Source organism: Saccopteryx leptura, chromosome 2 (genome assembly GCF_036850995.1).
Source record: "Saccopteryx leptura isolate mSacLep1 chromosome 2, mSacLep1_pri_phased_curated, whole genome shotgun sequence".
Classification (NCBI taxonomy): Eukaryota; Metazoa; Chordata; class Mammalia; order Chiroptera; family Emballonuridae; genus Saccopteryx; species Saccopteryx leptura.
In genome coordinates this window covers 113,878,852-113,897,847 of record NC_089504.1, presented here as the reverse complement: position 1 = coordinate 113,897,847, position 18,996 = coordinate 113,878,852, and the positions used below count along the sequence as shown (strand labels likewise).

The following is an 18,996-nucleotide window of genomic DNA, read 5'->3' as shown; positions in this document are numbered from 1 at the left end:
TGAAGCAGAACCTCCTAAACGAGCCCTGCTGCCTACCTCCATTTTAACTGTGCGTCTTACTTCTGTGCCAGGAAAATGGGCTCTATGCTGGTTTTCCTTTCCGCACGTTAGAACATTGCTTCCATAGGTTATTTTTAGGCACCGTGAAAAACTGATTAAAGTATATAAAAGAAAATATACGCAACCTAATAGCTGAAAGTTAGTTGTACTTTAGTAAAATTGTGTTTTTTAAAAAAATTAAATAAGATTCATGAATTATGTAAAGAATGTGAAATAACGTAAGCGGAAGCATCTAGCACTGCTCTGGGCACAAACATTTTGTTCTAGATGGCACAGGCCTCTGCAACTTAGAAATGTTTTTCAAAATGCTCAGCAAATAACTGAATTCCATTATAGTTCTGTACAAATTTATAAAGTATATAAATGTTGGGGAAATATGTGTTAGGAAAGAAGCACGGCTTAGAGAAATATGTATATATTTTTTCTAATATACATATATTAGAGAAATCCATTATAAATTTAAAAGGATTATCCGATGTTTCCTGGTGATAGAATCAATGAAAGCATATTTCAAGTGTACTTAACTGTCATTTATAGGAATTAAACATTTGCACTTAACTGTCATTTGTAGGAATTAAACATTTTTTCTAGTAAGTCACATTTTGTACAACCATCAAACATATTTTAAAATAAATTCATGACAAATAGAGACTTTCCATTAAATCTGTCCTAAATACTTACAGTTCTTTAAGGTTGGAGAGTGTCCTGATCGCAGTGGGGAATTCATCAAGGTTATTATAATTTAGATCTCTGAAAATAAATAAATAGTATTTTCAGCTTTTCATTTATAGATTCATTTATATACTACATTTACAAGGAACATTCCCATGCTATTTCAATGGACCTGTATCACTGATGAAAATTCTCCTTCTTTCTCCTGTGGAGAGAGATTTGCTTGGCTTGCTGATCACCATCATTCCACCAGTATCTGTATTACAATGGTCATTAGAGTGATCATGAGAAATTTCAGAGTCAAGGCTCAGTAGCACAGGTACATTTCAAAACAGGGAGGGGACACAGAGTGGCGCTAATGCCCAAGCAGGAGGGATACTTGGCCAGGTGTTGGCAGCTCGCTAATGTGGCTCTTCACTTGAACCCAGCTCAACAGAGCTGCCTGGCTGTAGGCGCACTGTTCTGGATTCCTGAATCACGTCACGTGCCCTTTCTTCCTCCCTCCTTCATCCTCTTTTCCCCTCTGCTTTTTAGAGTCTCGCCTGAGAGGACATCTTGGAGAGTTGCTGTGTCCCTGAGTCCTGTGGAGTGCCCGTACCCCTCAGAGCCTGCAGTCCAGGATGACCACCTGTTTCTGGAGCGGTCTGTACATCCAGGAAGCTCTCAGATGTTAGGTCTAGAATTTCTCAGGGACACAAATGATGATTCAGATCAGAAGAATGATGTTTTCCTTGGACATGAGGCAAAGCTGTGTATTATCCTTTGTGCATAAGGATGGACCAGCCAAATGATCTCAAATCATCAATTTCTCTATTTGTTATGATAAAAATGTCTTTTCGATTCTGTTACTCACAAGAGCTTTAAACATTTACTCCACCTGATAGCTATATCTTTTTATTTATTTATTTATGTATTTATTTACCTACTTATTTATTTATTTATTTATTTATTGTATTTTTTTGAAGCTGGAAACGGGGAGAGACAGTCAGACAGACTCCCGCATGCGCCCGACCGGGATCCACCTGGCACGCCCACCAGGGGGCGATGCTCTGCCCCTCCGGGGCATCGCTCTGTTGCGACCAGAGCCACTCTAGCGCCTGGGGCAGAGGCCAAGGAGCCATCCCCAGCGCCCAGGCCATCTTTGCTCCAATGGAGCCTCGGCTGCAGGAGGGAAAGAGAGAGACAGAGAGGAAGGAGAGGGGAGGGGTGGAGAAGCAGATGGGCGCTTCTCCTGTGTGCCCTGGCCGGGAATCAAACCCGGGACTTCTGCACGCCAGGCCGACACTCTACCACTGAGCCAACCGGCCAGGGCTGATAGATATCTTTGTATGAAAAAGTAATTGCCTCCTGGTCTCTGGGAATGGCAGATTTCCCAGATGACACAGAAAAACCTTTTGGTTAGGCAATCAGATGTGGTTAGATCTTTCTCTGTGGAGAATTGCTATTTAATTTTAAGAGAGAGATAATTTAACTGAGTTAAACTTGAATCAAGATTCTTACTTGTCTGACACAAACCATCCTTAAGCTATCCTGCAGGCAGGAAACTTGTGTCTTTTGTGGACATAAATTTTCTTCCTGTTTGTAAATCTCTCCAGATGCTCTGTTTTGATTAAAAAAAGAATCAGGCCTTTATAAATTACTTGGATTTCTAGTGAGAGAAAGGAAGAGGTTGGGAGTAACCAATTTACTGATCCTCTGTAGCCGTGGGCAAGGTGAGGAGAGGGGGGACAACAAGACACACATGAGTTTCTCCCAAAATGTTTTATTCTTTGGTATTTACAGGCCATCCTGGATCCTCACCTCACACATGGGGAAAACAAGGAAAGATCAGTTATGGAAATACCCATCCAAGGCCATCTTGTTTTTATTTCCGTTAAGTTGAAAAGGACTGGAAGGTGCTTTCCATTGCTAAGATCCCCAGCCCAGCCCTGTGTACATAAGAGAGAAGTCCTAATTTTTCAAGATGGAAACTGCTTGCCTATGGCATTAAGTTGACAACAAAGTCCTGCCTGGATAAGTTCATCTTTGGCATCTCCTTATAAGTGATTCCTTCTTCCTAAGAGAAAACACAGAGTGACTTAGTGCTGATTTGCCTCAAGAAGACTACCAACAATAGATGGTCTGGAAGGAAATTAGTGGACCCAGACAGGGTTAGAAGTTAATTGACCATGTGCAAATTGCTAAGCTCTGAATGCAAATGAATTCTGGACCCCAAGGCCCTAGGAGAAGTGATCTTTGGTCATGTCCTTCTGCAATCCTGGTGAGAGCTGGCAGTATAGATCCAGTGGCCCTGTGTGGGTTATTGTTCTTGAGTATTAAAAACATGAGGGTTTGGGGTGGGGACCCAGCTGGAATCACCTCCTCTCCCAGCACACTCAGAACCCTCACTGCCCCGTCCTCCCACCTTCATGACATCTCTCCTGCTCACCAGGGCAAGGAGGATCAGCCTTGCCCTTGGGAAAAGGCTTGGCCAGGGTGTGGCGCATAAGAAGCCCTTCTCTAAGTGGCCCAGGACACACTCTAGGCTATGGTCAGCTGGCTGGGCTCTATTTTTATTATAAGTAACAACTCAAAATTAAATTTTTGGCCTATTCTTTGGAATTAGACTATAGCAGTAAGCATGGATTTCAGAGTCAAACTACAGAAGAAAGCAAATCCCAGTTCTGGTATCAATTAGCTATGTAATGTTGGTAAAATACTTAACAGCACTAGACCAAAGATGAGATATAGTAATAGCTGCTCTCCTAAGATGGCTGTAGAATGAACTGAAACAAAGGATGCAAAATGCTCAGTGCAATATTTGACTATAGATATATTCAATCCATGGTAGCTGCCATTACTTTTTAGTCTTTATGTTTGCTTTTAGCATGAACCCTTGCTGTTTCCTAATGAGACAGCTGCTCATCTCGAATTGGAGCCTCCCCTACACCCTCTCCTTCAGTGCTGAGTGAGCCTGAGTGACAGTGGAGAATTGACCCTTGACAGAGAATATGCATTCCTAAGCAAACAATCCCTGCTCAGGGGAGAGCATCTCCTTTGGCTCATCATGATTCTAAGTGATCGTTCTTGTTAGATTAAAATAAAATCTTAGTTTTACTGTTTAGCTTTGTGTTTGTGTGTAAAATGAAGCCACTGTGCTTGTCTGTTTAAAGCTCAGTCACTGAACCAAACCCAACAGTGGGTCTGACTTTAAGGCTATTTTGATGCCTTCAGAATACTCATGAAAACACTGAAAAAAGGGAAACAAATAAAAGGTCAACTCACAAAGTCTCTAGGCTATGGAGCCCATCAAAGCATTTCTTTCCCAGAGAGTGGATTCTATTGTTATGGAGATGCCTGCAAGAGAACATTACAGACACCGTCACCAAGGCACACTGCACATAGACACTTAGGCTCAACATACGATTGCTCAAATTCGAATACATTTCTACTAAAGAATTCACTAATTATATATAAGAAATGTTTTGGATAACATTTTTTTTTTTAAACGCACGAGAGAAACAGAGAAAGAGGAAGGGAGATACAAAAGGAAAGAGATGAGAAGCACCAACTTGTAGTTGTGTCACTTTAGTTGTTCATTGATTGCTTCTCATATGGCCTTGTTGGGGGAGGAGGGTGGCTACAGCTGAGCCAGTGTCCCTTTGCTCAAGCCAGAGAGACCTTTGGGCTCAAGCCAGTGACCATGGGATCATGTCTATGATCATGGGGATCCCATGTTCAAGCTGGCAACCCTCACTCAAGCTGAATGAGCCTACGCTCAAGCAGTATGAGCCTGCACTCAAGCCTGCGACCTTGGGGTTTCAAAACTGGGAGGGACCTCAGTGTCCCAGGTTGATGCTCTATCCACTGTGCCCCCACCAGTCAGGCTGTCTAACATTTTTTCTTTTTTAAAGTTTATATGCTCAATTCACTCTTACCATAGATAATCTTATACTATAGAATTTAATAGGCAGTCACAGTTTTACCTTTGGATTGGAAATATCAGGGATTGTATTATAATATGAGCAACATGACTGATAAAAGTCAATTCAGGTTGTTCAGTGCGGTTGTTCTGCATAGTTCCCAACCTGGGTTATTTAACATGGCTTTGGGATGCAGAGTGGTAAGCAGAGATGCTGACTGTCATCAACCAATGGAGGATGGAGGAAGGTTCTGGGTGTACTAAGCATGTTCTCTATTGAAGCTGATGGCTTATAATGGCTACATTACCAGGGTGGAGCCACAGGTTAACTGAAAACAGCACTTTTGACTACAGAAAATGGTGATCAGATTTTTCAGCTGCCAAGGAGATTAGTTATTTTGACACAGTATTAGTGTATATAAGTATTAGCATTGGCTAGTCAGTCAGTTAGGTCAAAACCAGGAAGAGCAACTTGCATAACTGAAAACTGGACCAAGTTCCGAAGATATTTTTGGAAAATAAATTTAAGGAGGACAGAATAAAAAAGAATAGTTGGATCTCTGTAAATCTATTCCCTTTAGTGTAGTGATTTTCAACTCGTGTGCTGTGGTATGCTGATGTGCCTCAAAAAAATTTAAAACATACAATACCTAACTATTTAGTCAGGGGCACTGGCTTCTTTCCCCTTAGACTGTCAAGTGGAAAAATGACAACAGCCATCACAACAGCTGTCCTGTGTGAATGAATCAAAACTATACCTTTTTTTCTGGTTAGATTGGCAGAAAATGTGTACATATTTTGGTGTGCCGCAGAATTTTAGTAATTAGTTTTTGTGTGCTATGAGGTGACAAAGATTGACTATCGCTGCTCTAGTGGAAGAACAATGAAAGCACCTATCCAGCTTCTGGTACGTCCATAGCATCATCTTTGTATGTGAAATCCAGTTTAGGATTTGTTGATGTCACCAAAATTTTATTATTCCTTCAGAGTAAGATTTTTATTCTAATAAATACTCTGGGTTCATGTGAGAAATCTGTAACATTTATTGAAGATCTTCTACATGCAACACAGGGAGAAAGGGGGCTGAGGGGAACCTGAAAAGATGGGTAAGGTGCTGGCCTGCTTTCAAAGTAGTATTTAGTACAGTGCAAGAGACAGACACACAGTCAGGTGAAGGGGGATGACCGAAGGCAGCGGTGGGGTGGGGGCTGAGGATGGGGGTGCGTGGAGTGAAGGGGAAAGTGGTACAGAAGAGGCCTTGCTCAAAGTTCCTGCAGGAACTGATCTTACAGCCTTGCTAGCAGCTGCTATTTTCCTCTATCAGCATCGATTGACATATTATACCCATGGAGCATATTGCCACACTCTTAAAGAAGAATGATTATTTTTTGAACTTGAGAATCATTTTGGTTTACTAAAATAAAGAAACCTAGACCTATGCAGGGTGGGGGTGGGAGAGGAAAGCCATATGCAAGCAGAGCTCACTGTTGGGTTAATTCTTGCTTCTCTTTCCTTGGTAGGGGTTCAAGAAACACTTATTAAATAATAAGAAAGGCACAGTTCAATTTGACCTGAATTATAACTTATCATCAGAAATGAGGCATTTTTACTACCTTCAGTCCCTAAACTAATTGTACAGTGTGGTGATTACTTGTACAATATACAATGGGCAGAGGTCATATTTTATTACCTTTGAATGCTCAGCAGTCCTTGGCACTTAGCAAGTGTTCCATAAATGTTTCATTCTTTTATACAATTAGAACACTTAGGAGTCATTTTGGGGAGGGATTCGGGGAGTTTTCTATCCTTAAAATGTCCCTATTCAAGGTCTGAAGGGCCAGCACTTTAAGGCCAAGGTCTTCCAGTGAATTTAGAAACTGTTGAAAGGGAAAGAGGGGGGAAAAAATCAATAGAACTTACAGAACTACCAAGCTGGAGAGGTTTCCAAAGGCATGGTCTGGTATGTGGTGTATTTTGTTCAGGGCCAAGGTCATGGCCTGCAGTGCTGATAAACTTCTGAAGGCCTGGACAGGGATTTCCGTCAGAGCGTTGTCATCCAGCCACAGGTGCCTCAGGGAATGCAGGCCACTGAAACAGCTGGGGGGGACGTAGCTGATGTGGTTGGCATCTAGCCGCCTGGGGAAGAAAGCAGGAGAGATATGGACATGAGGGCAAAGCCCAGGCAAAGATGGGCCTCGCAAGAAGTCTCTGCCTATGCTGATTAACATAGTAAAACAGGGCCCGGGGCCTCATGATCTCCTGATGCCTGGAACGTTTTGCTCTCTTGGTAAGCTCTCTTCTTCACTCAAGAGTAGAGCCACTGCTTCTGAGGTCCCCTTTGTGGTAAAGTTCCATGGTGCTATGATTCTCCAGGCTTGTGAGCAGCGTGCTTTCATGCACAGAAGTGGCCTCACCTGAGGTATAAAGTTTCAGGTGAGGACCTTCTAGTTTTCCTTTCCGACACCAAGAGAAAGACACCTTCTCCCCTCCCTCCACCCCAAGCCAAATACATGCCTTTGTGTTTGTTCCCTGGATTGTTTTGAACATACCGAACATAATAATCTACTAATTTGTTCATAAAGCTTTGGCAAAAGATTGTTTTAGTATTTGAAAGGGACAGAGTAATTTTTAAAGGTTGTTAGAGAGGGGAAAGGGGCCTCTCCCTTTTTTTTTAGTACAGGGCTGGGAAGCCCCAAAACTGCTGGATTTCTTGTTCATCCTGATCATTGGCATTGGACAGATGTTTGTTTTTCCTGTCATTTTAAACGAATAATAAAATTAACAGCATTCCTATCCTTTACTTCTTTTTTTCCACACATCATTTTTTTTTTAAATGGGAAAAGACACCTAAATATAGGTCTGGTTAACATGAGCTGTTGCAACTTCAGAGCCAGTAAAGGGAGGGCAATATATTTATTTCCCCCAATCCAACACAAACAGTGGCTATAATTACAATGCCGTATCTTTTCTTATTGGAGTGACCAGACAGAGAAATAATTAAAATTCTCTGTAAGGTCCAGGAACGGTGGAACCACCATCACTCAGCTATGCCTCCAGTAACCCTCACGCACTTTTTTCCCCAGTCTGTTCTGAAGGTGCACACATCTGTTTGCATTTTTCAAAGCTAGGATTTAAAAAAAAAGAAAAAAAAAAAGAAGAGTTGCATTTAAAACAGTCCATATATTGAGAGGGATTAGGAAATCAAGAGTGGATTTTGAAAAATATTTTAGGAAGCATTTAAAACTAAACCTATGTAGCAAGCACACCAGGATCAGAAAATAATCCCCTGCACACCAAATTTAAACAATTTAGAAATAGAATTCTCTGTGGTAAGGAGCTAATCTCTATGGAAAGCGGCTTCTTCTCGTTCGGTCACAAATGTTGCTTCACCTGTCCTCTGGCTCCTATGTCTGACTGAGTGGGCCAAGTTTTTATAGTAGTGGAGATACGGTCACTTGGAATAATTTTAAGCATTCAGTGTCATAGTCCACTCACAATTAAATTTTGCTGTGGAACAATTATTACTGCAGGCAGCAGAAGCACAGCTTCTAAATATCACAAGGTTCTGTCAACAAGTGGAGCTGGAAATGTTTAGAAAAACTCAAACCGTCTCTTCCCCCTTCTCCAGCCACAACATGCTTAGCCCATGTTCAGATATGGTGACGTTTCATCAGGGGAAGAGGAGGTGATTGTTATTGTTTGACGAGAAATAAAGCAAATCTGTAAACTCTCTTTAATGACTGAAGTACTGATTAAAGAATGAAGACTTTATTTAAATAATATGAACTTCGCATTTTAGCTGACATATCATCTGTTGCCAGTGGCTTATGCATTGAAACATCTGGTGGCTTCTAAGAGTCCTGAAAATGACTATCCTTAAAGTGGAGTGCAAAACCGGGGGTACCTTTATGGAAAAGGTTCTCTCAGCATTCAGTCCTAGACTTGTCTCCTTTGATATTTAAGGTACTACCAAAGTTTCTGCTGGATTTGGAAGTGACCTTTGATTAGTTTCTGATGTTAAAAAGCCCATTTCTCTGGATAGATGTCTTTTATGAATCACTTCCCCCCACCTCAGAAAAAGGATGTAATTTGCCCTCTACATTGTAATCTTGGAGCATTTGCTGTCGGAAATGCAATGAGTAAGACAGGGTAATTTTTCACAGTCCTAACACTTGAGTACTAATAATCCCAAACCCAATACTTGGGTATCCTGAGTGCAGCACTAAAACATTTCTTTTCATATAAGAAGCTCCCAATAAATGATACTCCCTCTAACTACAGTGTTTTGAAGTCCATGTCCACCCCGCCTCAGTGGTTCAAAGCTAATTCAGAGAGAGGTATGTCGTTCACATTCAGAGGCAATATCTGACTTAATCTTTTTTTTTTTTTTCTGACTTAATCTTAACAGATGATCCTCAGACTAACCCGGAGTATGGGATTAATTATCCAGCCAGTCATACAGGTGGCTCTTACAGAACAAGGTTAAGACTGTAGACAAAGCAGCTGGCAGGGCACAACTGGTGCCTATTCTGTGAGTAAACAAAGGACTCACAATTATATCAGTCTGGTCTTTTGGGGAAGTTGGACATTTCCTATTCATATGCTTGGAAAATACAATAATTAAGCAGTGGGGTATAAGAAAAACAACACTGCACAGAACATAAAAAACGCACAAAAATGTGGTTCTATAACATTATCAGGAGCAACAAAACTACATTATACAGTTCCATTTTTTTAAAGGTGTTTCCTTGTTATCATTTCCATTTCATGCAAATCACAAGGTGTGTGTGTGTGTAGCCAGCTCAGAACCTGTAAATTAGTGCAGAGATTTTGGATGAGGAATCTTGGTTTCAAGTCAGTATTATCACTTTGTGACCATGGCCAAGTCAATAGAACTCTACTTTCACATCAGTAAAATGGGGACAACACTACTCTATCTTATAGGGATTGCTTATAATTAAAGAAAATAATACAATGAAGCTTTGTTAGTTATAATGTACCTTGATGATTTTAAATCAACATTACTTGAAGGTGGTTAACAGTTTGTGTTTTTGTCTTTTGACCATCAAAATAATTCAGAGAAAAAAAGGTAAACACAATTTTTTTGCCTTCATCAAAAGTTAGTTAAAATAAATGCTAGGTTGTCAGTGCATTTTAGTTCTGAGAAATTCAGACTACTTCTTTCATCTCTCATACAGAAATAAGAATAGTCCGCAAGTAGACTTAAAAGAAGTCACTCTTATTTTTCAGTCTTTAGTATTATCATTGTGTGTGTGTGTGTGTGTGTGTGTGTGTGTGAGCGTTTCATTCCTGATACATTACTGAATATACCATCTTCTTTCTAAAGGCAAAGGAGAAGTAGTGACATGTGATAGATGTCACATTCTCAGAGAAAGTTCTCAGCAATATAATCTTGGAGTTTAAGTATCCATCAATAATGTGCTAGATGCATAAAAACCTGCAGGCAGTTATACGCTGCAAAATGAAACACTTGGACAGTGGGACTGGCTGTAGAAAGGTCACCACGAGAGCAGTGTACAGGAGGAACTGGGAAAGAACGGGGCAAGGCAGCAGGAGGTATCAGGGTGAGAAAAGATGAGTGCCTGAAAGAAGATGGAAGTGGAGAGGAGAGTCTGATATAAGGGCACTAAGTCCATGAGCCTTCCCTAACAGAACATAGGACTCTCCTGATATGGCCGGAGTGGGAGGCAAGGAAGCTATGGTGACTCGATGGTCCATTCTTGGCAACTGGGTGGATGGAGCCCATGTAAGAAAAAGGACAAATGTTACCCAGTATTATATAAACTAAAAATAAAACATGACTGTATGTTTGCTGTGAATGTAGTTCTTTAATATCAATGTAGCCTATGTAATAAAGAGCTAGGAAGGTAACAGATATAAAAAAAAATATTAGTACCTGACCAGGTGGTGGTGCAGTGGATAGAGCATCAGACTGGGATGCAGAGGACCCAGGTTCGAAACCCCAGGGTTGCTGGCTTGAGCGAGGGCTCATACAGCTTGAGCGCAGGGTCGTTGGCTTGAGCGTAGGATCATAGACATGACCCTATGGTTGCTGGCTTGAACCCAAAGGTTGCTGGCTTGAAGCCCAAGGTTGCTGGCTTGAGGCCAAAGTTGCTTGCTTGAGCAAGAGGTCATTCGTTCTGCTGTAGCCTCCTGCCCCCACCCACCAAGGCACATATGAGAGAGTAATCAATGAACAACTGAGGTGCCACAACGAAGAATTGATGCCTTCTCATCTCTCTCCCTTCCTGTCTGTCTGTCTTTATCTGTCCCTCTTTCTGACTCTCTCTCTGTCTCTGTCAAAATTTAAAAAAAGAAAAAAAATCAATCTTTTATGTCAGGCAATGACAAAAAAAGAAGTGCTCATTTCTTTTTTTCACTTTCCATCTGAAATTTTTTCCATAATGTTTTCATGTGTAAAGGGTTAATTGTACAAATTTCTTTTTTTAAGAGAAATATTTTGCCAACCTGCTCCACACCACTGACAGAATTTTTTGATTTCTAAATGGCATTATTGTGGGGATTAGAAAATCTATGACCTCATTCTTGCTATTGTTGTTCTAGAAAAAGAATCCTTTACATATATCTTTTATATGATACCTTGCCAATGGATCACACAAACCTATATCTTTGTTTGAATGTCTTTGATGAGCCATAACTATAAGGAAGAAAGCATTAGTCAAAAGATAAGCCATTGATCTTGGCTGGTTTCATATCTGAGATGACTGTAATAATGTCAATTATTAACATGAATGACTAGAGGAAAAAAGCAAAGGTGTGAAGAATGTTGCAGCTGCAGGTATAATAGCTTATGAAGGTTCTTTTTAATAAATGAGGGTTCTTTTAAATTTTGCATCATGGCATCTTCCTGACTGACATCGCTATTTTATATTTAGATAAACATTTTTCTTTGTAAGTTTTAAAGAAATAACCAACTCTCTTATACAGACATTTGTATATTTTGTGAGACCATTTTGAACAATTCAGTAACAGTCAAAAAACCCCAGTGATTTAGTCCCTTTATAAAACCTTTGGGAAGAAAAGCATTTCAGTTATTATTCTTCTTGCTATGAAATAAAATCATGTAGTTCTAAGCCTGTGTATAATACAATTCCACAAGGTACCTTAAGTCTTCGCTACGGTGAAATGTTATTGCATTGGAACCAATGGATCATTAGAGTCAGAAGATCAGTATAATAATACTATTAGAATAGAATTTTACCTATATGAATTCTTACAAATTGAATTCATATTGATATATATAAATTCTTCATTATATTATGAGTCACTTTTGTTGTTAGTATTGTTTTTTTTTTAAAAAAATATTTATGAAATGGACACAATGTGAAATTTTAATGAAATTTCCCACCCACCTCCTAGGAAGATATTAAGCATATGAATATATATAAACATCATGAATGCTTATGTGGGGATTTCTGCTTTTGTTTTTTCTAGTATTTTTCTGTATTATTTGTTGGTAAACATAATGTAAACCAGGAAGATAAATTATTGCTTTAGACTTATCTCTGAAAAGGTAAAAAAGTTTCTTCCCACTTTTCCAGTTTGGGGAGAGATTAAGTCAGCAGGTTCGCTGAAGTGCAGTAATTTTGAGACTAGTCAGCTGGCTTGATCAACAGTCAGATGAAGTCCCAGCTGAACCGAACCTCTGTCTCTCTGGCGTCACTGGGGAGTGCAAGAGTCCTGAGAGAAACTTATTTTAAAGTCACTTTACATGAAGTTGTTCAGTTCTCAGAGGTCACCACTGCTGTGAATTTTATAACATAGATAATCAAAGTAACATGAGCATGAACTTCTTCAGTTTCATTTTTCTCCATAGAAAACAAAGATCTTTTCGTCAGGGGCACCGGTAGCTTCCCAGGTACCACCAGCGTTGGAAAGCTGGGGGTCAGTTTTGAATCTTCCATTGCTTTCCAGCCAATCATTCACCAGGGCTCTCCATTTATCTTCATCTCGGAGACTCTCCATTTCCACTGTCTAGTTCAGGCTCTTATCTCTTCACACCTGTGTTACAGCAACAGCCTCTGAGCTGGTCCTTTTGCCTTTGATCTCTTATCTCTTCAATTAATCCTGTAGGCTGCTGCCAGATTAGCCTCCCTGAGATTGTATTTTAGGTCATTCCCCTGTTAGGAGTCAGTTCTTCCACATGACCATTCCTTTCACCTAAACTTCCCATTCTGATTCACATCTTTCCATCCACCTTACTAGCCGAACTTCTCTCTTATTTCTCTGTCTCAGTCACGTCCTTCCCACAATACTTCTGGGCCTTCAGCCATCAACCCTCTAAGACTTAATATTATGTCCTGAACCTTATTCTCAAAGTAGAAAGTCCTTAGCTAAGACAATGGGAAAGTTAATTCTTGTAGATGGATCAACCCCAAACTCCTTGAAGAAACCGCTAGGATTCAACTCTCATCTCAGGAAGGGCAGGTAGCAAAAGCCAGGGTGCTGAGATAAGTGTGCCGCCTGGAGATCAGAGAATCCAGGCTTCAGTCAAACTGGGGGAGACTAGCTGGTCCTAAGCAACAGTTTGGAACATCACTGAGAGATGAAGGCTTCATTTAATTCGGCAGGTATTTCTTGAGTGCTTTCTTTGCCTAGGTGCTGTCCCTGCTGTGAGAGATCTAGCCGTAAGCCAGGCAGACATGGTCCCAACCTTTATGGGATGTGTTTTCTACAGGGTAGCCAGATAACCAGATCATTCCAATGAAGTGTTAGGCGAAGGGAAATGCATGGTAGGAGGACCTAACTTAAATTTCACTTTCATTTCAAGTCCAGGTCTGGATTTCAAGCTGTCTATGTGTTACCTCTACTTAGTCTTTCCTCTTCAAACCTGTTTAAGACCAAAGTCATTATCTTTTCCCCACCCTTCCCAGATGTAGTCCTCTACCAGTGTTTCCTATCTCAGCGATAGGCTTCATTAATCATATGCTTACATAAACCACTCAGGAATCATCCTTCACATCTCTTCTTTTTTCATTCTTCATAGCTAATTCATTACCAAAATACTAGTAATTCCATCTAAATATTTCCCAAATCCATCTGTCTTGCTTCATCTCCACTGCTGCATCCTGACCAAGTTTTCCTTTCTCTCTTAGATAGTTTCGGTAATCCAGATCTGACCCTGCCTTTTCCTGCCTAAAGCCCTCCAGTGGGTTCCCACTGCTTTTACAATAAAGACTAACATTCTTGACATGTTCTTAATGGCTTTCCCGGGAACTGGGCTGCACCTGCCTCACTAGGCTCTTTGTTCACTTCTCCCCACCTCACTCCTCCTGCTTCAACCACAGTGACCTTCCTTCTGTTTCTTCATGTGTCAGCTTCCCTCCCCCCCAATCCCTACTCCACAAGATTTCGCACATGCAGTTCCCTTTGTCTGAAATACCTGTCCCTCTTGTCTTTGTTAACTTTTACCTTTGCAACGGAGACAATATACCCTTTCTCACTTATAGTTTCTTCATCAGGAAAGCGGAGTCAAGTTCTGCCTTAGAGGTAATGAGGAATCAAACAACCAAATGCAGAGGGAAACACTAAAAAAGCAAAACACTAACCAGGCCATACTATAAAAAATATTGTTGCCTTCTCTTCTTCAATGTATTTATTTCTGTTCTGAAGCACACAACTTGTCTTTCTGCAAACCTTCCCAAGCCTGTTTGGAGGAGCACGTGATTCCTTCAGCACCTTCTTCTCCCTGGCATCAGTGCATTCTGTGTGCCTGTTCTCCCTTGAGGGGAGAATTCATCACAGACCCCATCTATCCTGGGGGAGGTGACATAGTGCAGTGGGAAAATGGGCACATCTTGGAGCCAGAAACACCAGAATTCTTATTCCAGACCAGGGGTCCCCAAACTACAGCCCACGGGCCACATGTGGCCCCCTGAGGCCATTTATCCGCTCCCACCACACTTCTGGAAGGGGCACGTCTTTCATTGGTGGTCAGTGAGAGCAGTGTTGCTCACGTACAGTACTACTTCTGGTGACGCGGGACACATGCATCACGGCTCTGGAAATGCATCATATCACTTGTTACGGCTAGCAGTGACAAATATGGAACCGGACATTGACCATCTCATTAGCCAAAAGCAGGCCCATAGTAATACTGGTCAGTTTGTTGATTTAAATTTATTTGTTCTTTATTTTAAATATTGTATTTGTTTCCTTTTTGTTTTACTTTAAAATAAGATATGCGCGGTGTGGATAGGGATTTGTTCATAGTTTTTTTTAATAGTCTAGCCCTCCAACGGTCTGAGGGACAGTGCACTGGCCCCCTGTGTAAAAAGTTTGGGGACCCCTGTTCCAGACTCATTAGCCTGACTCCGTTACAAGCTTTGTGACCTTGAGATGCTCAATTAACCTCTCTGAGCTTTTTGCTTCCTCATCACTAAGGTCGCTGCAAGGATGAAGTGGGATGATGCAGGGAAAAGTGCTTAATAAATATCGGTGGTTGCAGCTTTTATTTTTTTACTTAGAATTTTTCCCCTTGTTGATTTGAGGGGGGGGGGAGAGAGAGAGAGAGAGAGAGAGAGAGAGAGAGAGAAGCATCAATTTGTTGTTTCACTTAGTTGTTCCATTAGTTGTGCACTCACTGGTTGCTTTTCATATGTGCCCTGACAGGGGATTGAACCTGTAACCTCTGTGCTCCAGGACAACACTCTATGCACTGAGTCACCAGCCAGGGCCTGGCTGCAGCTCTTATAACCGTGCGGTTTAATCAGCTCCACATTTTGAGTTTATTCTTGCAATGTTCCCATACTCTACTGCTTTTTGTTGTGCCTTTTCACAATTCATCACAGATCCCATCTATCCTGAAAAGGGGGAAACACTGCCCCATTCACAATGTGCCTTCCCATAGCTGCCACCCCTTAGCTTTTACAAAGAGTTTAATCTACTTTCCGAAGTTAACCTTCATTTCACCTCACCAGGCTAAAAGAAGTTTATTTTACTTCTCCGTCCACAACATCCATGTTCTCTTTTAGGTATTTGTCTGTTCACTCTGACTGCCGTGAGTGTGATTTATCATAGCGCTGGCAGATAACCTGATATAGGGATCTTTCATGCATGAGCTCTTGTAGGAAGTATTTACATTTTTTTCATATGTGATTCTGAGGACAACGCTCTAATTTGAACTTGTTTCTTGTAAACATTGCGTAGAAAGGGCTTTGCGTCTGAAAATAACTTTCTTCTAATGTTTAAATGAGGTTGGGGACAAGGCCAAACTCCTCCTCCTCATAACAGCTCACCGGGTGCTGGTTTGTGCTTGGTTCTATGAAGTGAACTCAGTGTGACAGACAAAACCCTTGACTGCCAGAACTTCTAAGTCCACTTCTATCCCACAAAAAAGGCTGGCACTACTTCGATAAAAACAAAACAAAGTAAAATTGTGGTGTATTTTTATTAAGCAGGCTTGTAATTTTTCTTTCTGGAGAGGATTTCAGTGGATGGAATAATGTCTCTAGTACTAACACCATTCCTTTTTTTTTTTTTTTTTTAAAAAGAACAACCACTCTTAACCATGACCAGGCAGTTGTGCAGTGGCTAGAACATCGGCCTGGGATGCTGAAGACCCAGGTTTGAAGCCCTAGGTCACTGGCTTGAGCGCAGGCTCATTCGGTTTGAGCACAGGGTCACGGGCTTGAGTGTGGGATCAAGGACATCACTACATGGTCGTTGGCTTGAGCCCAAAGGTCTCTGGCTTGAAGCCCAAGGTTGCTGGTGTGAGTCCAAGGTCGCTGGCTTGAACAAGGGGTCACTCGCTCTGCTGGAGCCTCCCGTCAAGGCACATATGAGAAAGCAATCAATGAACTAAGGAGCTGCAATAAAGAATTGATACTTCTCATCTCTCTCCCTTCCTGTCTGTCTCTGTCTGTCTCTCTCTCTGTCTCTCTCACTTAAAAACCCCCGAAAAAACCGAAAAAACCAAAAACCCTTTGATCTTTTAAATTATCCTCTTGGCTACCTCACTTGCTTTCTTTTTGTCTGTTCACACCTCTTTGTCTTCTGTTACTTCCTTTCCAGTCTTTATCCTGGGTTGGAAACCCAATAGGCGTCTGGATATTACAGGGAGAAAACCACTGCTGGTTCTAGGCTTGCTTTACTTTCTGTTCAGCGCTGTGTGTCCCTCCGCTTCCTCCTCACCCATCCCTCTTGCTTACTCTTTTTGGACTATTATCAGCAATACCTTATTATAAAGAGTCTGGGTGAAGTGACTGACAGTTCACAGGTCAAGGGGTGGAGTCTGTAGCCCTGAAACCAGAATCATAATAAGAAGCATGGGCAGATCATATTCCAGGTGGAAATTATACCTTCTTCTTAGATTTTAAATGGTAATCCTATACTCTGAAGGTGAATATTAGCTAATTGGAGCATAGAGATAGTACTGAAGATATGCTTTGTTCTCCTTTCATTCTCTATCTACCAAACTATTATTTTTGTGATTGTGCATACTCCCCAATTACCTTTGGCAGTGTAGACTTGGAATAAAAACCAACAAGCATTGAATGATACTCTGGTTAATGGGATATGTCATTTTCTTTGACCGTCTTGAACTTCATCAATGACATGCTTAAACATCACTAATGACTATCAGAACATGAAGCAAAAATTTTTTTATAGCTCAGTTTCTTAACTATTAATACAAGGTGTGAGGGTATGGAAAGGTTAAATTCTGAGTTTCCATTCAATCACTGTAATTGGACCCTCGTCCTGAAACGACTATAATGCCGAAAGTTTCTTGGTGAAATACAACTCGCTGTGAATTCTGATTACATTTCCTATTCCCTTCCAAAAAACAGAAAGGAAATTAAGTTACATTTGATTACATTACAAAAAATCCAGTTGGTGACGGGCAGTCATATCCATGTCAGAAGCCAAATGTGCACATTATACAAGGCTGGCTCGAGGATACTGGGCTCTAGCACATGGGCTTGCCCTCTGAGTTTTTAGCTGAGCAATTCGTAAGCATCAGGAGAGAGTTAACAGATCTGTTTTCATTATGCACAAAGCAAAAATATCTTTTGTTTATGCGGAATAAATGGAAAATTACATCTCTTGAAACATGAGTACAATCTGTTTCTTCCTCACAGCAGTGTTACCAATTTCAATATATCAAGTTTCTTAAACTGTACTCAATGAAACCAAGTCTATATGAGTGGAGCAAAGTATACCAATGATCTAGTTCAGTAGTTCTCAATCATTTTTGGTCTGTAGGCCACATAATTAGTATCACAGAACACTAAAACATTTGATTTTTCAAATGCATTGGCTATACAAGTCACCTGAGAATTTTGTTAAAACAAACTTCTAATTAAGTGAGACAGAGATGAGGCTCAAGGTTCTGCATATCTTAGGAAGTGCTGATGCTGTTGGCCGATATTTGAATATCCGGTAATATAGCAAGTGGCCTAACTTTACCTGCCGCAGGTTGTCAGTAGAATTAATAGGCAGAGCTGTTTCAATTAAACACAAACAAGGCAATCCTGACTTTCAGTTCATATTCTAAGTACACTTCAAGTTCATACTGAATGGCAAAGTGTGAATTTTGTTATTATTTCCTGTTTAAAAACAGTTCAGGACCCTGGCCAGTTTGCTCAGCTGTAGAGAGTCCTGGATTCGATTCCTGGTCATGGCATACAGGAGAAGCGAGCATCTGCTTCTCCACCCCCCTCTCCCTCCCACTTCTCTCTCTCTCTCTCTCTCTCTCACCCCTCCCCTCCCGCAGACATGGTTCAAACGGTTGGAGCGATTTTGCCCTGGAAATAACTCAGTTGCTGAGCAAGGAAGCAGCGGCCCCAGATAGGCAGAGTATCGCCCCATAGGGACCTTGCAGGGCGGATCCCCATTGAGGAGCATGCGGCAGTCTGTTTCTGCCTCCCTGCCTCCGGCCTCTCCCTTAAAAAAAAAAAAAAAAAGAGTTCAGGAACTATCTACATATCATCTGAAAGAATGCTTAGGACACTAGTTTTCCCAATCTTTATTTAAGAAGAGTTCAACTATGTAATTACACCAGTCAGAAAACACTAACATTTGCATTGAATTGTTCTGGGGTGCAGCCTCAGCTTGGGGATACTCCAGATGATTCTCCTGTGCAGCCGGGGCTGAGAAGCCCTCCTTCAGAAGATACAAAGCCCGGTAAGTAGTTAGGGGTGATGCACTCACTGCCCGGAGCAGGGTGGCAATGCCCCTTAGAGAGTGCATGTGTAATACAAGGAAAATAATAATGGCGAGAAAAATAGAGTGAATTCAGGGAAAAGAGAAAATAAGAGGAGCTATTAGATAAAGGGTGAAGGTACAAGGGTTGCTGCAGTCCCAGAAAAGCTGGGTAACTG

General features: G+C 41.1%; 1 protein-coding gene across 1 annotated transcript in view; it reads right to left on the bottom strand.

Annotated features, from left to right (window-relative positions):
* The window catches only part of LGR5 (leucine rich repeat containing G protein-coupled receptor 5), a 143,169-nt gene that overhangs the window by 32,596 nt on the left and 91,577 nt on the right, over positions 1–18,996 (bottom strand). The window contains exons 5-7 of the mRNA XM_066368565.1: positions 6,554–6,769; positions 3,997–4,068; positions 742–810 (exon numbers count right to left, since the gene is read on the bottom strand). Of these exons, the coding sequence (XP_066224662.1) occupies positions 742–810; positions 3,997–4,068; positions 6,554–6,769 (357 nt within the window). The remainder of the gene's footprint in view (positions 1–741; positions 811–3,996; positions 4,069–6,553; positions 6,770–18,996) is intronic.